This window comes from Rhynchophorus ferrugineus, unplaced genomic scaffold (assembly GCF_030347505.1).
Source record: "Rhynchophorus ferrugineus isolate W39M unplaced genomic scaffold, kcgeb_rfMv2 rfM2, whole genome shotgun sequence".
Lineage (NCBI taxonomy): Eukaryota > Metazoa > Arthropoda > Insecta > Coleoptera > Curculionidae > Rhynchophorus > Rhynchophorus ferrugineus.
Window position 1 is genome coordinate 31,104,850 of NW_027472581.1, and position 21,386 is coordinate 31,126,235.

At 30.4% G+C, this 21,386-nt stretch overlaps 1 protein-coding gene across 1 annotated transcript in view; it reads right to left on the minus strand.

Moving 5' to 3' along the window:
* LOC143190579 (muscle M-line assembly protein unc-89-like) overlaps window positions 1–21,386 on the minus strand; it is a 564,424-nt gene that overhangs the window by 84,203 nt on the left and 458,835 nt on the right. The window contains exon 6 of the mRNA XM_076394969.1: window positions 12,164–12,296. Within this exon, the coding sequence (XP_076251084.1) occupies window positions 12,164–12,296 (133 nt within the window). The remainder of the gene's footprint in view (window positions 1–12,163; window positions 12,297–21,386) is intronic.

Genomic DNA, 21,386 nt, shown 5'->3' on the forward strand with positions numbered 1-21,386 from the left:
AAAATTTGTTAAGGTATTAGGGTAAGGTATTAATTAAGGTATAAGGTAATTTCTAATCCATTGTAGGTTTCATTAGTAAATTTATTTCGTAACAAAGCCGTAACCAAATACTGAAGTAATAAATACATTAAGTTGTGCATCAAGAGTTAAAATGAAGGCTTTAATTTCTTATTTGGTGGTAAGTTTTTAGACCTCGTGTGGGACACATGGCAAAGCAGAAAGCAGTGGGTTAATGAAAGGCCTAGAGGACAAATTAAAGATGAGATATCTGTAATGATGGTATTCCAGAGTGTTATATAAAATGTTAGTTTAAAATAAATACATTTTCGAATATGAAAAATATGATCACCAATCTATTAAAGATTGAATAGTGGAATAAACAAGTGAAGCAATTTTATTTAAAAATATAGGTCAGGAAATTATTTAGTTACCAAATACGTCGGAGGGACACTTCAAGCTCCTCGTTTCATCGAGTGTATTGACGGCTGCACTGTTTGCCATGTATAGAGCCCTGATCTCAATACAAGATGTACAAGACAAACGAATAGTTATCGCCTCCCAGTTCCTTAAAATGCCCCCAACCATATCTATCTCTACACCCGCTGGGAGTGCTTATCCGTGAATTAACCTCTAAATTAGAAAGGATCACATTTTTACTCTGGGATCATTGAAAATGAAAGAGCAGATTACTTAGCCAAAAAGAGGGAGGGATTATTTACTTAAAATTTCCTTTTTTGAAGTAGAGATATGAAGCACCACTCTATTAGAATCTTTAGACATCTAGTCCAACTCAGATGAGATCTAACAGAAAACAACAAGCTTTAGGAGGTTAAAACCAGGCACCGACTTTAAAGTAGTCAGTTGGTAGTAGTTAAAATAATATTGTAAATAGATAAACAGGTTTAGGCAGGTATTAAGGTAAATTATGTGTATATAGTAGAGGATAAAATACATGTAGCAGATAGGTTAAATAAGGTTTTTGATTATTTTTATTTAGTTATTACAACGATTATTATGTACATATTTTATTTTAAATATTTATTTGTGTTAAAAATCTCATTTTGATTATTTTTTAATTTTTAGTGAGTTTCTTATTTATTTTTTGAAGTCGGTTCATTGTTTTTATTAAAAATATGTTTACTGATATATTGCTGATCAAGATACGTAAGTACCTGATTTTAGTTATATTATATGCATATTTAACTGTCCAGACATAAGATAATACAAAATTTCCTGAAATTAAAATTGACACCATAAAAAGTAATTCCCATTGTTGAAATTTTATTTTTATTTTAGTTAGTCTCCAGTTTATGTCACGTATAAAATCCTCTACGTCTCAAACTTGCCGACGCGGTTGAATTCAAATCACAGAATGTTTGAATACATTTTTACCGTTTTATTTTACCGTCTTATTTTACTGTTTCCCATTTACTTTGTCAATATTATAAAATAAAACACCTTCATTACGCGAGCGGAAAAAAATAAATTGGCCATAATTTATACCAAAATAATAAAAAAGAAAATAAGAGCCGAATTCTGAGATGAGGAGAAAGAGAAAATTTTATTGGGGCTCAGCAAACGTCGTAAAATATTTTATTTCATTATGCGATATGAAATTGAAGCACTGTTAAATTTAATGATTTTTTTTCCTTCAATCGTGCCGTGGGGTTGTTTAAGAGGAAAATTTGTATATTAGGCGCTTTTCGAACTAAAATGAACTATTTCTAAACAAGAAATATTACGAAAAGATCATTTTTAATACGTTTATTGAAATGCATTTCAATATATGCGTAATTTTTTGAAAATACAGATGCTGGTGTAAAATTTGATAAAACTAGTTTTTTTAGTAAAAACTTTTTTATTCAAATAACTAGAAATCACACGGTGCTAAATCAGGTAAATGCACCGGTCAGTAAAAATGCTTAATGTCAGCGATATAAGTTTATTTAACATTTCTATACATAAAATACTTTCTGTTTAGTATTATTAAGTTATTTATTATATGGAATAGCGCTAATCACAGAATGCTCAAAATAGTCTTCGAGGTTTTTTACATTAAAACACTATTAAAAATCCATGGTGATACTACGTCGTCATATCTCAATTGTCGGTTTTGGAATCAACGATTTAAAAGCAGTGATTTTGATTTTAAAGACCTTCTAGAGTGCCAATGAAGTTAGAAAACAACACATGGTCTATTTAAAGTTATTATGTACATACGTCACTTAAATTTGTGACGTCAAAACTTGGGCAAAACTGTGACTTGTGCTTTGATATACAACAAAATTCTAATCTAATAAAATAATCAAGCAAAAATACTATCAAATATAACTTATGTCAACATTATAGTACATCTAAAAACTACAGTTAATTATACAGCCACAATACTTTATAGGTTAGAATTATAACCTCTTATCAGTATAGCTTTCAAGAATATTGCATACGTCTAACAAACGGACGACTTCGAATGGCTCATTTGTTTACGTGTTAGAACTAATCAGACAGAATTGTGTCTCTTTTTAACAAGAGTAAAATGAGAAGGAAAATATCGACTGATTCTGAAACGAATTTACAATTTGCGTCAGGCAATATATTAAACAGCTTGACGACTTACGTATAAGAAAACATTGAGTAGACTATATTTACTGAATATGTCATTTTGAAAGATCCCGGTTTCATTGTTTGTCAAGAGTTTGCTGTAACTTATTGCGACTTGCGAAATGCAGATTTATTGCGACAATCCCAAGCGCAGAAAGTTATGGTTTAGCCCAGGAGAGCCATCTGAATCGATTTTTTTGGCGTGGGCATGATGACCATCTAGAGCTAGTTGGTCTATTGTTGATGTCGTTTCGGGTTCTGGAGGTTTAGTTTTGTAGACAGCAGATACCCGGGAATACGACTGACGTATTTTAATTACCTCTGATTCTGATGGGTGTTCACGTTCCTCACAAACCATGAAGCACTGAGTAATGCGCGGACTTTTTTGGATTAAAACCCTTGGAGTTATGCAAGTTGTCTCTAAGAGACGTACTTCTAACAAACCTGTGCTCCAATAAGATGGACTGATAGGACCTGCGTTTTAGACAGGGTAGCTTTCTGGGAGATTGGAAGTTTACTTTTTCTTCAGAGTAGTGAATCTAGGAGGCTATATAAACCATTACCTGATCTACATCGATATCAAAGCTTAATATTCATATTCTATAAAGTCTTGCAAAGTTGATGTGCAGAGGGTGTGCTTGATATATTTTCATATATCAGCAACGGTTATGGCAATGCGAGTTACTATGAACTTTTACTAGAGATATCTATGTTATTATTTCGAAAAAGTCTAGTTAATCGTGGAAAATATATACGTAATACTTCTTAGTATAATATAATTAAATTATTGATATAGTTGAACCAAAATACAAACACTTGACGAAAACTCATACAAACATTGATATTGCGATTTAATTTGTTTTGTTAAGAGTTTTTATTTTATATATTTATTGTTTGGGATTTGAAGGTTACTTTTATTTCAGTTATATTGGGAATTTCTACAATCACCCGCTGTCTTGTAAGAAATGATGTATTTGGCAGCAGTTATAATAGAAAAACGATTATCTTTGTATGATGGCTCTTAACCTTTGTTCTCTCAATTAACAATTAATATTGCTACAAATTCTCATTGATTTGTTAAAAGTTCTATATAAATATAAAAGTTCTACCTACATGCTTGTGTATTTTCGATAGGAGATTAGTAATATTATTAAGAATAACATGGTAGATTTATAAGTTTGCTGCTTCACTACTTACATCGTATATATTCTATTACATGGAAAAATTATAAGTATTTTAATATTCATAAGTATAAATTATTTATGTATCAAAATCTATATTTTCGTCCTTTGTGACCTTTGCGTTCTATAAAAAATGATTAATTTGGATATTTTTGGATGTTCAGATGGCGTACGATTTGATGAAAGTTCTTAATTAGCAATTTCAAGATTTAATTAAAATTGCCCCAACAAAAAACGATAAACATAAAAATTAGTATCCCACTCCAGGATTTTTTCGATGTTATTTTTAGTTAAAAATACTTTAATTTTAAATATTTGACGAAAAGTAATTTCTTTTTTTATGTTATTCAAAACAAGTTTATTCATACGAATTTCAAAAATTAATCAATGCTATATGTTTCTTTTTTTACCAATAAAACTCCATTAATATTTTACAGCGACCGGACAAATGGTAGTCAAATGGCGCAAGGCCCGGTGTATACGGTGGATCGATGTATACTTTCATTTCATATCCTGACTTATAAAAATTGTTCAAAATTGTTGATTAACGTTTAGTATCGTAGCGATATTGCGAATTTAAATACGTTGGATTACCTTAATATTTTAACTAATTTCATTGACTTTATCTAAACTAAAAAGTTAATTAAATATCGGATGTATCAGCATCAATTAGTAACCATGGCAAAAAACCGTAAAAATTATAACAAAATTTATAAACAATTTATTCGTTTTGCAGCTACAACATTTTAAATATCAACAAGCCTTAACTAATTAGTATGGCAGATTGGAAGCTTAATTCCTAACAAATAATTAATGTTTTAATTAAACCAGTTAATCTTGACAGTACACCTAAAACCAATGCTATATGAGCTGAATTATTGAGCATGCGAATTTTCGGATAATTAAAACCAAACGTATGTGAAAAAAGAAGGGTTGAATGGTGCGGTTTATTGGCTATATCGACGTGATTTATATTTGGGGTTGAGCGAATGTTATAATTATTAATTATACATATTTGACCTGTATACCTACATGAATTATCTCTTTTGTTTACTACCTAATTATTTTATATACTGTTGGATACAATTTAATATATTTGTTAGAAGGATTGTTCTTTTACATATACTGATTATATGTACATATTGTTATGTAATATTTATGTAGATACCTAAAAGTGCTTATATAGCAGTTAAAATTTTTAAATATTTTACTACAACCTTATTGGAGTGATATTTCCAGTTCATTACCGTATATCACTTCTGTATATCCTGTTAAACAGTAAGGATATATTCAAAAGAGCTGTTAATATAATAATTCTTACGTTAGTTTACTAGATTTGTATGAATATTTCAAGAATTATAATAATAAGTTAAAGAAATTTTATATAGAGTATATATAGATGCAAATAGTTTATAATGTCAAAAGCTTGCAACTATTTACAATTTTGTTCATTATGAAAGTAAGACAGCTGCTGAGTGAGTTGAACCTAAAGAGAATGGAGATAAACATTTTCGTCAGTTAAACAAATATATCTGAGAAAATATGATATATAGGATTGTCATCCTCAATATTGTTAAAAACATAATGTAAAACCTGATGGGTTTATTAGCTCTAAATTCACTTAAATGTGCGATAAGGTTACTTATAGTAAATTAATAGATTCATGACCCTTAAGTGCCATTTAAAACAAGAATGAAATATTCTTAAATACTCGTATTTGATTTAATTTCGAAAATTGATTGCAAGGACCAATAAACTAAAACAAATTCCTGGAAGAAACTTTGAGATATTTCCTGCATAGTGTAAGTCTCAGAATATTGAATAATGTTTATACATTGAAGAATATGAGTTGTAGCTAAACCTACATTATTAAAAAACTAATACATTACTATATACTAATATTCCTGTAATAATACTGTATATAATTGCATATCCTAGGAAGTATAATAAGAATCAATATGGAATATTGATGTTTCGGAAACAAATATTCGAATATTCAGTTATTTTTTTATTTTCAGTTTTACCAGCGAATTTAATGTTTTTTTGGTCATTGATATCTATTGTGAGAAATTGTATGAACGTAAACAGATATGGTAGTTTGCGTTTGAGCCTACGCACTTCACTGTCATCCCGCACATTTAACTATTAGGCGGGTGTATCAGGATGCACTAATAGTCTTTCAGAGTATTTCACACTAGCACTTCGAATCACACTCATTATGGGTTCTATATGGATATCGCGTTGAATCAGTTTGTTGGACACCTAATATGGGGAATCCACGATGACTCGCAACACTTTATTCTGGAACCTCTGGAGGTTATCTATGTAAGATTTGCTAGTAGTAGCCCACAGTTTTAATACTTTAGGTCCAGATGGGTCTAAGTATTTGCTTTGATACGCCACGTTTTCAACCACAATTCGACTTTGTTAAGATGAAGATGGAGGTTTTTTGTGGCTGATATTGGATCCTCGTGTGATGATAAAACCGCTGTATTATCAGCATATGTTGCAACAGTAGTGTTTCTTGAGTTCGGTAGGTCAGCTGTATACACAAGATATAACAATTGGCCGAGAACACGGCCCTGCGGATCACCCGAATATATTGGGTGTAGGTCAGTGTATTCGTCACCCTGTTTGACAATAAAATGTCTGTCTGAGAGGTACGATTTCAGCAATTGAAAGTGCGTATGGGGAAAAGCTTTTTCAATTTAACGTGCAGTCCAGTGTGCCACACCTTGTCGAAGGCCTGAGAAATGTCGGGAAATGCAGCGGAGCAATATTTTTAATCGTTTAAGTTTTTGTTAATTCGGTTGACTAATCTATGTATTTGTTCTGTTGTTCTGTGTTTATTATCGAAGACAAATTGATGGTCCGGAATAATATTTCTCTTCTGTGCGATTAATTTTAATCTCTTAATTTATAGTTTTTCGAAAAGTTTTGAGATGACAGGTAATAGGCTTATAGGACGATAAGAGGAGACGTCTTCTGAATTTTTCCCATGTTTAAGAATCATAATGATTTGAGCCACTTTACAAGTGCTAGGAAAATAATTAAGCCAAAACTGGGAGCTTTTTATCATTAATTTCTTTAACTAATGTTTGTTTTACTTCCTTAACTGTAAATTTCTTATGTGGCAGATCCATTTGAAACGGAGTGTTAAGAATGTCAATTATGTTATTTTCTTTTGTTGCGGGTATTTCAGATGGGTACGGATTTAATACGGTTTTTAAGTATTTAGAGAAAACTTCCGCTTTATCTTTATCATTACTAGCCCAGGTATTGTTGTCAATTTTAATTGGTGGATTATGTTGTTGAGGTGTTTTAATCTTTTTTGTTACTTTTCACAGAGAATATTTGTTTGCATCAGTTAACGTTAAGTTTTATAAATAGCTTTTAATTCCTTGATTCTCTTCCTTATTAATTATCTCTTTCAACTCCTTTGTGGTCTTGTTGAATTTAATCTTGTTTTCTTCTGTTCTGATTTGTTGCCAGATTTTTCACAGTAAAATTAAGTAACAAGTAAATAATTACCTATCTTATTTATATTTATTAAAAATTATCCCCTAAAAAAATTTCATTATATAGATATGTCTAAACAAATAATAAAGATTTATGTTATCATTTAAATAAATTTAGTGTAACCTGTGACATGGTTAAATAATTATGCTTTGAGATAATATCATTCCAGAAAAGGCGTGAAAATAATGGTTACCAAAAGAAAAGGAGAAAAAATATGACCTCAGCGATAGAACCCGTGAGAGCTGCTCGTACGTATTTATTCTAAACTACACAGCCTATAAACTTCACGTGCTGTTGTTTACAAGAGTTTAAGAATTAATTTTTAGGTTAATTTTATTTTTACAAAATTTTGTTAAGGTAATATAATTATTTATCATTTAATATAGAAAATTAATGGCAAACAATGCGAAAATAAGTGTATACGGTATTAGTAGAATGTTATGTTTTTGTTAAATTGTAGTTTAAGCTAAATAGAAGTTATGGTAACTAGACCACAATAGCTCTTATATTCATGGCATGCTATAAAGTACAAGGCAAAAGGAAAATAAAAATCTGGAACTTAGAGCGCAAATAAAATAAGAAGTGAGAAATATTATTAATGAAACGGGCGAAACCAAATTTATGCTAGGTTGAATTATTACATTATTTGTACAAGAATGTTTTACTACTACTGTATAAACAATTACTTTATGGTTATATTATTTTTGCAGGTACTACTTGTAAAATGAAGACAAAATATACATATGGGCTCATTGCTTCTGAAAAACCCTGGAATCAACACAAATATGGCAATACATTGCTTGGACAGTCGTTTAAAAACAATGATATGGCAATAGTTGGAAAACTAGACTTTTGATATTGAACGATTAAATGCTAATAACTATCAGAATAGAATAATTATCAGAGTCCATAAGAACTCATAAAAGATAATGATATAATCCATACAGTTTTACGTTTTAAGGAAATTTGAAGTGAAATATCAGGACAAAACGCTAAAAATATGTTAAAGCATGTTGTGTTAAAATAAATATTTTATTTATATTTTTTGTTTCAGTATCTTACTTAGATGACTTATTTTGTCATTGAAGTCAAAGCATTCATCAGTTGTATTTATAGTGGGAATATTAGCTATCCAATTTATAACAAATTATTTTCAATGATATCAAATAGGAATAAAATTTCTCTCAAAAATAGCAGAAGATTCCAAAGGTTAATATGAACAGAGAAGAAAATTATTTTTGTTGTGTTGAAAGTGGTCAATTCATTAATGAGGTTTGTCCATCAAGAATAGTAGCAAAAACTGTAATAACCGGTAATAATTAGACATTTATTTTAACTATGATATATTTTAGCAATGATTTAATTTTTAGTTTATAAGTGAGATGCAGCTAGAATTTGTTGAAAGCGATAGTAGATGAACGTGAAATTAGAATAAGAGAAGAAGAAATTAGACAGGATTTTATTAGTATGCAAAAATAGTGGAGAGTGATATTATGAAAAAATTAAATTTGCTAACAAGAGTAGGCCTGGATCAAATAAACAAAATATAACTCTATCAACGATCGACCATGATCTAATGACAAACTAGAAAACTAGATCGTATTTTTATATAAGATTATAGCTAAATAAATTATTGTTTTGTAGATGTAATGATGTATTGGATGGATGTAGTTAATTCATTAATGGGGTTTGTCGATTAAGTATAGTAGAAGAATTTGCAGTAGAGATCATAGATGATCATATTTGTAGATTTTTAGGATATTTTCATTCCTTTCATTATGCTTGGTTTTCTTTATGGTCATATTTATGTATATGATTTTTAGAGTTTGATGTTCATTGTTCAAATGTGTAAATTAATTTAAATATGGTACTAATAAGTGAGTAAAAATTGAAAGGCTGGACATACAGTAATTATATATTTATTATTTCATTTTACGCAATACTTTTTTAAATAAAATATAAATTATTTCAAAATGTTTCCAATTTTTATTTTCCTCTTTATATATTGTTTCAACATTAGATAGAATATTTATTAAATTTATATATATATATATATATATATATGTTTTTATAAAAAATATGTATATATAAAAATGTAGCAGAATTATTGTCTGTTTCCAACATAAACGGAGCTTAATGTACGCATGCGCAAAATCTAAAATTATTTGGCAAGTTCAACAAGCAGTTGGGTCCGAGGACAGAATCGTCATTAATAAATAATACTCACCAAAATCAGGCATCCGATTTAGGGAATCTAAACTCATTTGATAATCCTCTTCACCATACTTATCTTCTTTTTCTGTTATACATTTATTATTATTTATTATTTAAATAAATAAAATTCTTGCGCATCATTTACCCAAAAACGAGAGCAAATAAATTATATTTTATTACAACATTGTTTTTTCTGCCTAACATTCAACACAAAGCAAATGAATATTTCGGATTGTCCAAGTGATTAAAATCAACCGTAGAATATTTCCAATATCTGAAACCGAGAATAATTGTCGAGGATGTTATTTTCATTTTAAAAAGTGCCCACGCCAAAAATGTCCGCGTCCGATACGGCCGCGAACACGAGGAGGGACCCAACCAATCGTTGCATTCCCGTTTTTATTCCACGGCAATATTAAAAGTTGCTTTCGAATTGAATTTGTTTATTTTTTTTCGTATTCCACGGACGCTAATCGATAAGTATTTTTTAATTAAAAACGTATTCCGGCTTCCATTTAAGGGAAATTTAATTCCGAATTGTGCTTTTAAAAATAATTAATTTTATTCCAAAAAGCGACGGCACGTCGAACGAAACTTAAATCTATATTATTGGCAAAAGTCGGATTAATTTCTGTTCGTTCATATTGTTTTATTAATTGTAACTAATGGATTTCTATAAAATTCATAAATTACAAATTTATTTGTGATTGAATTCGTTAATAGGATTGAAATATATTATAGATATTACAGAATTAATAAACTGAAAATGATAAATTATTTTAATTTTATATCAGGTGTTTGCATATATTTTGATCAGTTATAGATATTGGTGAAAAGGTTAATAATCAATATAATTTGGTTATAATTAAATAACATAATCTAACTAGAATTATTCACTGTAAATAGATGCGAATTATGGAACGCATAAAATTGTACTTTCGACATTCATTACTACTTTTTTTTGGATGATTTGTAGAAATGTTCTTATGGAGCTCATTAAAAAATTTGGTGGGGTAATGTGATTGGCGATGAAGAGCGAATTTAGTATAATACCAAGCACAAAAATTCATAAATGTTTTGAGAATCTATTCAAATGTTAACACAAGACATAAAGCCTTTCTATGCATAACATGGAATAAACAAAGTGCAAATAAATAGTGAGCAGTAAAGTATGCAGTGTTGCAGCTCAAATGAGAGGCTCTACCACAGCCAGCGTACTCACCAAACATAACGCTTTCTCATTGTTATGTGGTCAAATTGATACAATATGGCTTACATATTAATGGCATATGGTTTTGAAATGCTAACAAAGTGCGAAAATTGATCGATAATTGATTGGATCGCTCCCGAACCACCATTCTAGAAATTCTTCAAAATTCTTGAAAAATTAGGTTAATATATATTGTATATTTTCTCAATAATTACATTTTTAAAGCGAAAAACTGGTCAGAATATATGTAAACACTTAATAAAAAGTAATATAGCCTATATATCTAGAAAATGCATTAAACTTTTCACAGTGCTATTGCTGTGTTTAGCTGTTTTACATTTCTTCGAGTCAGTCATCATCTATCATAGTAGCTGATAACTCAACGGCCTCCAAACGTTCACGTGTTATGGAAAGGATTCAGAAAGAGTTAAAATGGTTACCGTACAATTTGACATTTCGAAATATCATTTCGAACTATTTAAACATCGGGTTTCATTACTTGCCACGCAAGGAAGAAAGTTATTTTGTGGTGTATTGTGACTGGCGATGAAGAGCGAATTTCCTACAACAATACCAAGAGCAAAAATTCATCAATTGTCTGAAAATCTATTCAAATGCTATCATGTTTGGATCGCTCCTCCCAACATCGTTCTTTCGAAGCGGTATTTTGTGATAGTTTTTTGATTGACTGTTGAAAACATTGATTAATATATATTGTATAAATTTTTCTCAATAAGGACCTTTTTGTAGTGAAAAAATAATCAGTATATATGTAAATACCTAATAAAAAGTCATAAACGAATATCTTATTTTCGAAAAAATGCTAATGTTAGCTGGAACAATTGTACTAGTTGTCTTTAACATCTAACTGATGTGAAATATGTACTTGTTAGCAGCTGGCATCATTATCAGGATAGGTAATCACGTATTTATCCATAGGAAACCGGGCAGTTGGCAATATGAAGGATAAAGAATATCTATTAGCGTTTCACAAGGAGTAGACAATAGTATTAGCACTAAACACATTAGAAGGGGCGATTTTTCTGAGGTGCTGAGTTTTAAAATTGAATTATTAGAATTAATTTAGAACTGATACACTTAAAACGAGAGTTGAAAGAAAAATTATTCATAAATACAGACGCCTCAAGATTATTTTCAAAGATAGCATATTAATATTATTATTTATTCCACGTGATATTTGATGTTCATCATCATCTTAATTTTTTTACGGTATCTGAAGTACATCGATTTTTAAACATCTTCATTCACGAGGTGGTGTCATTTCTCCGATGCGGGATTCTGATGCCCGCAGAAAGACGGAATAAAGTACCAGCTAACTATTGATACATTATTTTCAAAGACAGCTGTGGTGTATATTTGACGGTTTCGTTAATTATTTATTAAATTAGCGTAAATTTAATTAACTTATGATAAATGTTACCTGATGTTTCGTCTGTGGGACCCAGTACAGACGAGGGAATTGGTTTTTCTTTTGCTTCTTCCAGGATCTCCTTTTTCTCTCCCCTGTATATGTTGAAGAGGGTTGATACGCAGCTCAGAACAGCTTTTCCACTCTGGAAATAAATTAATAATTAGATATAGGTTTCATTTTTGATTTTACTAATTTCACAGATAGATTTTCGCAAATATTGATGCCTTTTACAAATGTAAAATATACGGTTGCTTACAACAAAAAATAAGTTGAGAATTTACGGTTATTTAAAATTGATTATAAAAGGAAATAGCATTGTGTTTTCAGTATTGGTCTTCAGTAATTGTTTCAAAATGGCTCATTATTGTTCGGACAAAATCATTCTAAACGATGAAACCCATTTTACCCAAATTATCAATTTCTGGGGCTGGACCAGGTAAACCCAACAACAGAAATTTGTTGACGAGTATCTGAAGAATAACTTATTACTACATACAGATTTAATTGATTGACAAATATTATTAGGAACGTTAAAGCTTAGTTCCTATAGGTACTGAAAACTGAACACTAAAGAACTGAACGTTACATGAAGTTTTAAATCAATTTAATATTTTATATCCTATAAAGTGAAGTTCAGATATTAATAAAATTGAGTGATGTTTCCGCTAGTAAACGATTCTAGGTTTGGTGTTATTTTCTTTTACGTGATATATTATATAAAACTAATAAAACATATAATTAAAAAGTTACGCTTGAATAGAAAAATATGTATTAAAACAAGTATTATGTCAGTGTTATTGAATGGATTTATACGTGTAGATGCTCCATTACCTACTCTTTTTAATTTTGTTTTACAGGTGCGTGGTCCATTATATTATATAGAAAATAATTACAATAATTAGTTGAATAGTATGGGCACATAATTTAAAGATATATTATTCAAATAGTACTGTTTGATAGATATTGGAAATAATTTCTAAACCTGTTGTTCTAGTTAATAGATAACATTAGCTGGATTGCTAAAAATGAAGAGGCCAAAATTTCAATTCGAATACAAACTGGTTGCGATTTTTGATAGCTGTTAATGTCATGAGACCCATTAGAGATAGTGATCTCTATAGAGACTCTATATCCAATTTTATAATTTGAATACTATTTAATAGAAAAATATTGGTTCCAACAAAACAGTTAATATACGTCATTAAAAATATAAACATTGACTGTAATTTTGTTTACATGTATATTGAAGAAAGTACTCATAATGAATATATGAAATATAGAAACATTATTATAACGATCTGTTTTAGAAAACACATAGGTCGATATTACCATGAAGTATCAGAGAACAGTCAATTATCAATTTCTGGGGCTGGACCAGGTACACCCAACAACAGTAGTAAAAAATTGTTGATGAATATGTGAAGAATAACTTATTACTACATACAGATTTAATTGATTGACAAATATTATTAGGAACGTTAAAGCTTAGTTCCTATAGGTACTGAAAACTGAACACTAAAGAACTGAACGTTACATGAAGTTTTAAATCAATTTAATATTTTATATCCTATAAAGTGAAGTTCAGATATTAATAAAATTGAGTGATGTTTCCGCTAGTAAACGATTCTAGGTTTGGTGTTATTTTCTTTTACGTGATATATTATATAAAACTAATAAAACATATAATTAAAAAGTTACGCTTGAATAGAAAAATATGTACATTGAAACGACTATTATGTCAGTGTTCTTGATAGTATTTGTACATGCTCCATTACCTACTGTTTTTAATTTTGTTTTAGAGGTGCGTGGTCTATTATATCATACAGAAAATTTCAATAATTAGTTGAATAGTATGGGCACATACTTTAAAGATATATTCTTCAAATAGTACTGTTTCATCGATATTGGAAATAATTTCTAAACCTGTTGTTCTAGTTAATAGATGAATTAATATGCATAATATTAGCTGGATTGTTAAAAATGATAAGGACAAAATTTCAAGTCGAATGCAAACTGGTTGGGATTTTTGGTACAATGAACTTATTGAAAGCATATATTGATAGTGTAGCGACCTTGAGGCATGTCGAATATTACATCGTGGAATGACGGTCTACAAAGTACCCAGAAATATAATCCCAGATGTTGAACACGGGCGGGGTGCCAGCAGCGCCAACTAGAATGCGATAATGAATAGCTGGCAACCCCGAGACGTTTATCTAGGATGTTATTGAAGGGTGTTTCCATTCATTCAGTACTCGACCATCGTTTGGTTTAGACGTGCCACCATCGACTATCCAAGCCTCGTCACCAGGTAACACCGCTGCCATCCGTTTTGTCATTTGTATTTTTATATTTTTATGTTACTTCAATAAATAACGGTTACATAATGTAAACACCACTGTTTCATTTTGTTTTACCTCCATTCACCGAGTCACATAAAATTTAGCCTAAAATAACACTTTTCCATTTTGAATTATTCATTGTATATACAGACTCTAATCATAGAATGCTTAAAATCGACATTAATTACTTTTGTTATATAATTTGAAGACATTTGCTGCCTAAGCTCATAAGCGGTTTTGGATTTTTTTGCTGCTCCATCATATTCCAAATTTCGTTTTGGTTCCAACGACTTAAAAATGGTGAATTTTGATATAAATATGAAGAACAGGTGCAAAAAGATGAATTTCAAGACTTTTTGGACGAAAACGCATCTCAAGCTCTAATAGACTTTTCAGAGAGCTTGGCAGTTTTTGAGTTAACTCTTTTTAGACTTATACATGCCACAGGAAGTACCCCTGACTACAGCACGAATTGACTGAAGATGTCATTTCGAAGTGCTTCACTATCACGGTGTCATAGCTTCCTCTGGTATATTGTAATGAATCCCAAGAGAAAAAAAGCCATTGATTAGTCTAGGAGTGAATACGCTGACACCGAAGCGGCTGTAAACTCCTGCTGTGTATATGGTGGGATTAGCTAGGTGTAATGTATTACGATGCTAAAATCGAATTAAACGGTTATTGTCGATATCTGTATGAGTAAAATATTATCCTCTTCTATTGCTGGGCTTGGCCACACTTTGGATATTTTTTGGTTGCAGGTTGAATGAGAACTATGTTAGACATAGCACCTGCTATTTACTATTTCTTCAGATCGATGCAGTATAAAGTGCTGAAACTGAATCGATGATTGGATTGCTATAAATTCAACATTGTCCTTCTGACAAGTCATCGCTGTGTTACCAGAATGTACAAATTTTCCTCAGTAAAACCTTTTTGTCATAAAAAAATGATCAATATACATGCAAACATCCAACATTTTAAATAAAGTCTTGTATTCGTTGTTTAGGAATTGATAACTATGATGGAGATAAATCATAATTGATACTAAGCAATATTATATTATTTTAAATTATAACTACTTGAGTAATAAATACTTGACTGCCAAACACCAACAAATAAAAAATCGGGAAAAATAATGGTCATGTAATCCATAGATTTATCCGACTATTTATAAAGCTCTCGACTGAAAGCATATTTATTGACAAGTTATCAGTACTTTAGAGCTTGTTTGTTTCAATTTGAACTACATCCTAAAAAACCAAATAGAATAAAAATCACGATAAAGCTTGCGAGCGTATTTGTACACGTCGTTCCATATAGCCGAGTTTAATTTTGATAAGGCTTATTTTATTAAAATAACCGCCATTCAACTCGACATAACAAAAACGTTGTTTTTATGTCTCTGTTATCATTTTAATGCATCTGGTTCAGTTCGGTAAAACTTTCAACATTTTTTCCTCCGTCATCTTTACGCCACCCTCAAAGCGAATTTCATTTATGAGAACAAAAGCGGTTTAATAGGGTTTTTTAAAATTTAAATTAATGGTTCGGAGTGGGATATGTCTAAAAAAAGATTTTAAAATTATCTTTGGGCTTGTGGATTTATATTTTAACTCATAAAACATATTTTGTGGCGTTTCAATAGATATTAATCATTCAGAACCATTTATTATTAAGATTATTACAATGGTTAGAACCGAAAATATTTTCCTACATAGCTGATAAGAAACAAATGTTATTACTGATATATTTTCTGTATATATAGTTGATGTGATCGCTGATCTGGCGTTGAGGAAACAGAAAACTGTTGTTATGTATGCAGATGTTATCAGAATACAATAATCCAATTTATAACTTCATTATTATTTAATGGACCAAAATTTATAATTATCTTACAGAAATGTGTACTCGTATTACCGAAAAGCTGAATCTCAGAACAATATGGCATTAAACTAGATTCCTAATTAATTATTATGAACACAAGGGGCATCCAAAACGGTTATCATCTCGAAAATATTTTCCAATCGAATAATGGCTTAAATATATTTAATAAGAATATTGTCTTAAAAGATGGGGATATTAAACTTACTATTGCAAAAGAAATTTCATCAAAAATAAAATAAAACACTGGCTTTAACATTTTTCGAAATAAGTTTCTGAATTTCACTTGATTACCTCAGGTATATTAACGCAGCCTGTTGGTAAAGCAATCCTAAAAATTGCGCCAATGTAAGTGAACAAAGCTGACAATTGGAATTCACGTTCACAATTAAGAGAAATAATTAAATTGGACGAGAAACTGTGCTGAAAAGCGTTTACATACGCTTTCAGCGCAGTTTCAGCCACATAGAAAGAAGAATTAGCTATTTAGGAGAGTACACTCGACACTTGGAAGAAATTCTGTTAACTATGTTAAATTGAAATAACGCACTCTTTTATAAATAAATACCTACAAATATGATTGGCTTGTGCCAAAAAGAGCAATGTGAACATAATACGGTAGTTTCAGAATAAAGTTGTTAACGTCACGAGAAAGAGAATTACATTAGAAATCGTGATCTCTATAGAGACTCGATATCCAATAATATAATTGAGATACTATTTAATAGAAAAATATTGATTCCAACAAAACAGCTGATATACATCATTAATAATATAAATATAGACTGTAATTTTGTGGACATGTTTGTTGAAGAAAGAACGTATAACGAATATATGAAATATAGAAACATTATTATAACGATCTGTTTTAGAAAATATATAGGTCAGATATCATGAGGTATCAGAGGACGGTCAATTATAAATTTCTGAGGCTGGACCAGGTAAACTCAACAACAGTAGTAGAAATTTGTTGACGAATATCTGAAGAATATGATTGACAAGTATTATTAGAAACGTTAAAACTTAGTTCCCGTAGGTACAGAAAACTGAACACTAAAGAACTGAACGTTACATGTAGTTTTAAATCAATTTATTATGTTATATTCTATAAAGTGAAGTTCAGATATTAATAAAATTGAATGATGTTTCTGATAAAAATAGTAACGATTCTAGATTTGGTGTTATGTTCGTTTCCATGCTATATTACATAAAACTAGTAAAACATATAATTAAAAAGTTACGCTTAAATAGAAAAATATGTACATTAAAACAAGTATTATGTCAGTGTTATTGAAGAATTTACCTATTTATGACAGGATTGATTTATAACGCAAGACATATTTCATAAGTACCGTATTTTTAACGAACTACTATTGAATGAGAATCATTTTGTTTGTGTATCTCCCAGTTCCATTAATTTAATTACCATATATCGCATAAATATGGCAGTCATATTTCATCAGATTGAGTTTAAACAGCACTACTAACCATTATGCATATAACATAACCAGTTTCCCAAGGTAATTAGTATAAAGGCCCAGTTCATCGTTTCCACCCAATTACACAATGTAGAAAGGGTTTTAGAATTTACTACTAATGAAGCATTAAATTACCAATTATGGCATTAGCGTAATATTACGTTAAAGAACAATACAAATAATTCCAAAGTATTGACCATGTACTAAAGTTCACTCGGCTATTGATCCGACAAAATAAATTAAAAACACAACAGTGCCCATGTTTCTCTTTAAAAATGTAGTTAAGTAAGTTTTGAGTTTTTTGTAATTGTGAAACTTTATTCACAGTTAGCTAGTACAAAATAATTCAATGTTTGTCAGAAATAATGGAGTTGTAGGATTAAACTGTGGATATGCTGTGTTTTTAAAAAGTATTTGAGAAGAATATTGTACATTAATTTAACTAAAGTGCTTAGAAATCTCAAAAGTTTTACAGTGACGAGATCGATGAAAATATTTCATCAGAAAGGTGACAACGGAAGTAATGGATTAAAACTAGACATGTCTGATGTATCATCGATTAGTACTTGAAGTGTATAGGTAATGGTTAATGAAAGAACTGTTACGAAAACCAACCATCATATTGACATACATATTCAATGTCTGTTTGAGAGTGAAGCATATTTCGGAATGTCTTAGGGTTGCTGGAATAATTATGTGTAAGAATCCTGAATAAATTAGATTTTACAGGCTTATTTCGCTGCTTCCTGCAATATCAAAATTTTTTGAGAGAACTCCAAAGAATTTGAGAAACTGCTATTAAAAAGTATTATTATAGTATTATATTATAAAAAACAATTATAGAAATACCAGATTTCCAGTTTGGATTTCGAAATCAGCAATCGACAATTGACCAAGTGCACAAGGTAACAGCGGTTGTTGAAAAAGCATTAGCAAGAAAGAAATACTGCCCTCCAATATTCCCCTACGTCTCACGAACTTTAAACTGTGCACAGCATTTGAAAATAACCTAAAAAATGAGCAAATTGATACCGCGGAATTATTGTCGAGTGCTGGAATCATATCTTTTCGAAATAAATATTATAGGCTCGCATGAAGGGACACTCTCAACACTTACACCTATTTCAGCTGGAGTTCCACAGGATAGTGCCTTGAGGTCACTCCTGTACCTGTTCTATACTGCTGATATCCAAACAACAAAAGAAACAGGACTTGGAATATTTACCGATAACACAGTTATAAGGGCAAAATATATATCTCTGCCTAAGGCTGTAGAAAAAGTACAAGTAGTAGTCAATAAGATCTGAAAATGGACTAGAGATTGGAAAATACAATTAAATAGCGCCAAATCTGTCCTTGTAACTATTGCGTTGAGACAAAATGACTAGGTTTTTGTCATTATATCACTTGACGGATGCTCGATTCCTCGAACAGAATCAGCTAAATACCTCGACATACATCTTGATGGTAGGCTAAATTGCAAATATGGTATTTGATAAAAAGCAGAGCTTAGACAGCAGAGCAGTTTAGACTCAAAACCGGGTAACTTGACTGGTTAGTAGAAAGATGTAAATCATAAAGCCAATTTGGACCTATAAGGTATAAATTGTTGCAGTAAAATATCAAACCAACTAATAATCCAATGCACCCGAAAAACGAAATTCTACGATTATTTACCAATGCTTATCGCTACGTAACCAAAGAAGAGCTGCACCATGATCTCGGAATCATATGGATACGCGAAGTGATTAAAGATTTCGCCATAAAATATGAAATCAAGTTACTAAATCACAGCAACTTGGAAGCAACGTGGAAGCAATACAGCTACTGGACATAAGGTAGGAAATCAGAAGATCGAAGCGAACTAAATGACACGAACTTGTTTAGTGTATAACTGTATTCTTAATTTTAGCTAAAGTAGTTTAGTTCTATTTTAATTTGGACATACATACTGATGTATTAATCCCATTATTGCCTAGCTTGTGTATAAATGCAAGTAAAACAGAATAGTAGTAATAAATTAATTATATTTATATATATATTAATATATTTATATATTATATATATATGATATATATTGTAAATTAAAATTGCACTAAGCATATCTAATGTAATATGTAATTAATAGTAATACAAAAGTTCATATATAAATTTTTTTAAATACACTTAGTTTTGTCTTTGAAGTTCATCTAATCTCTTAAATAAAGCACCGAAAATTATTAAAATTTATAGTGTCTTGTTGTAAAAGTTGTGTTATTATCTACACAACAATTTGGTAATAACAATGTTATATTAACATTATTTGATTCTTATCGATTAGAACTTTCAACAAGAAATTCAGCACCCAAGACAAGAAGTCGAGAAATACACGAGATGATCGATAAAGAATCGGGTTACTACACCAGGCGTCGGACTAATGGAGGTTGTTTAGTTCGTAACAGCATTTGTGATAAACGAAGTTCGCCAGAATCGGAGACGTCTGAACTCAGTCTTGCTTTTATGATGTCGTTGCGAGGCTTGATTTGTGTGCCGAGTAACTTCCGCTTGTCGCCAGTCGATACCTAGGTTTCCTTCGTTGAAAACTATAATTAAACCGTAAAATGGAAACCAAAATATCGATTAGATGAAATAGGAAGTATTGTAATAATAATCTTTAGATAGATATTGGTTTGATAGAAAATAGCGATCTATATTTTCAGAGTAGAATAATAGTAGAGTAGAGAGATACAAATAAGAATCATTAAATTGGTTCTAGTTTCGAAATATTCAATAAATTCATTATTTTACTATCTTTGACCATGAACGGCTATTTATTGAATCAAAAAGTATAAGTTAGATGTAACCAGATATATATTGCTTTGGTGTAGCAGCTCTTTTTGCTCGTCAGTCATGTCGCCTAACTTTTGAAAAAAAAATCAAGATGTGATTGCAGAAAATGTATTTTCAGAGACGTTTGATCTCCAATTTTGTGGTAATATTGCAACAAAATGTCGTTTATGTGTTTGTAATCCGGTGATTTGTGGTTACTGAGAAAGTTATGAACAATATTTTGACATGATGTTCATGCTGCTGATTCATCAGGCATCAAATATTTTATATACCTAGCGTTAGCCATTTGTTTTTAACCGACTTCAAAAAAGGAGGAGGTTCTATGTTCGACTGTATTTTTTTCCAAAGGCCCGTAAAAAGTTTTCCATATTTTTTCAGCCGTAGCCGTAGTATTCCTGCAACTGCTTATATGGTGTTGTGGGTTCGATTCCCGGCGGGAGAACGATTTTTGTTGTTCTAGTTTGGTTGTAACATTTGTCAAATCACCTAGGCTAGGTAGCATATCCCGGTGCCTGAAGAGTTCCTTATTTTCAATCATTGTTTCTTCATTCCTATTTTTCCTCATACGGGTACCATTACTTGGCCTACCCATTGTAATACTTAAAATTATATTAATAGATAAAATAACTACGTAATTTATTTACTGTATCGTATTTACTTTATTAAAATAAATGAGGACCTTAATAAAAAGTAAAAAAT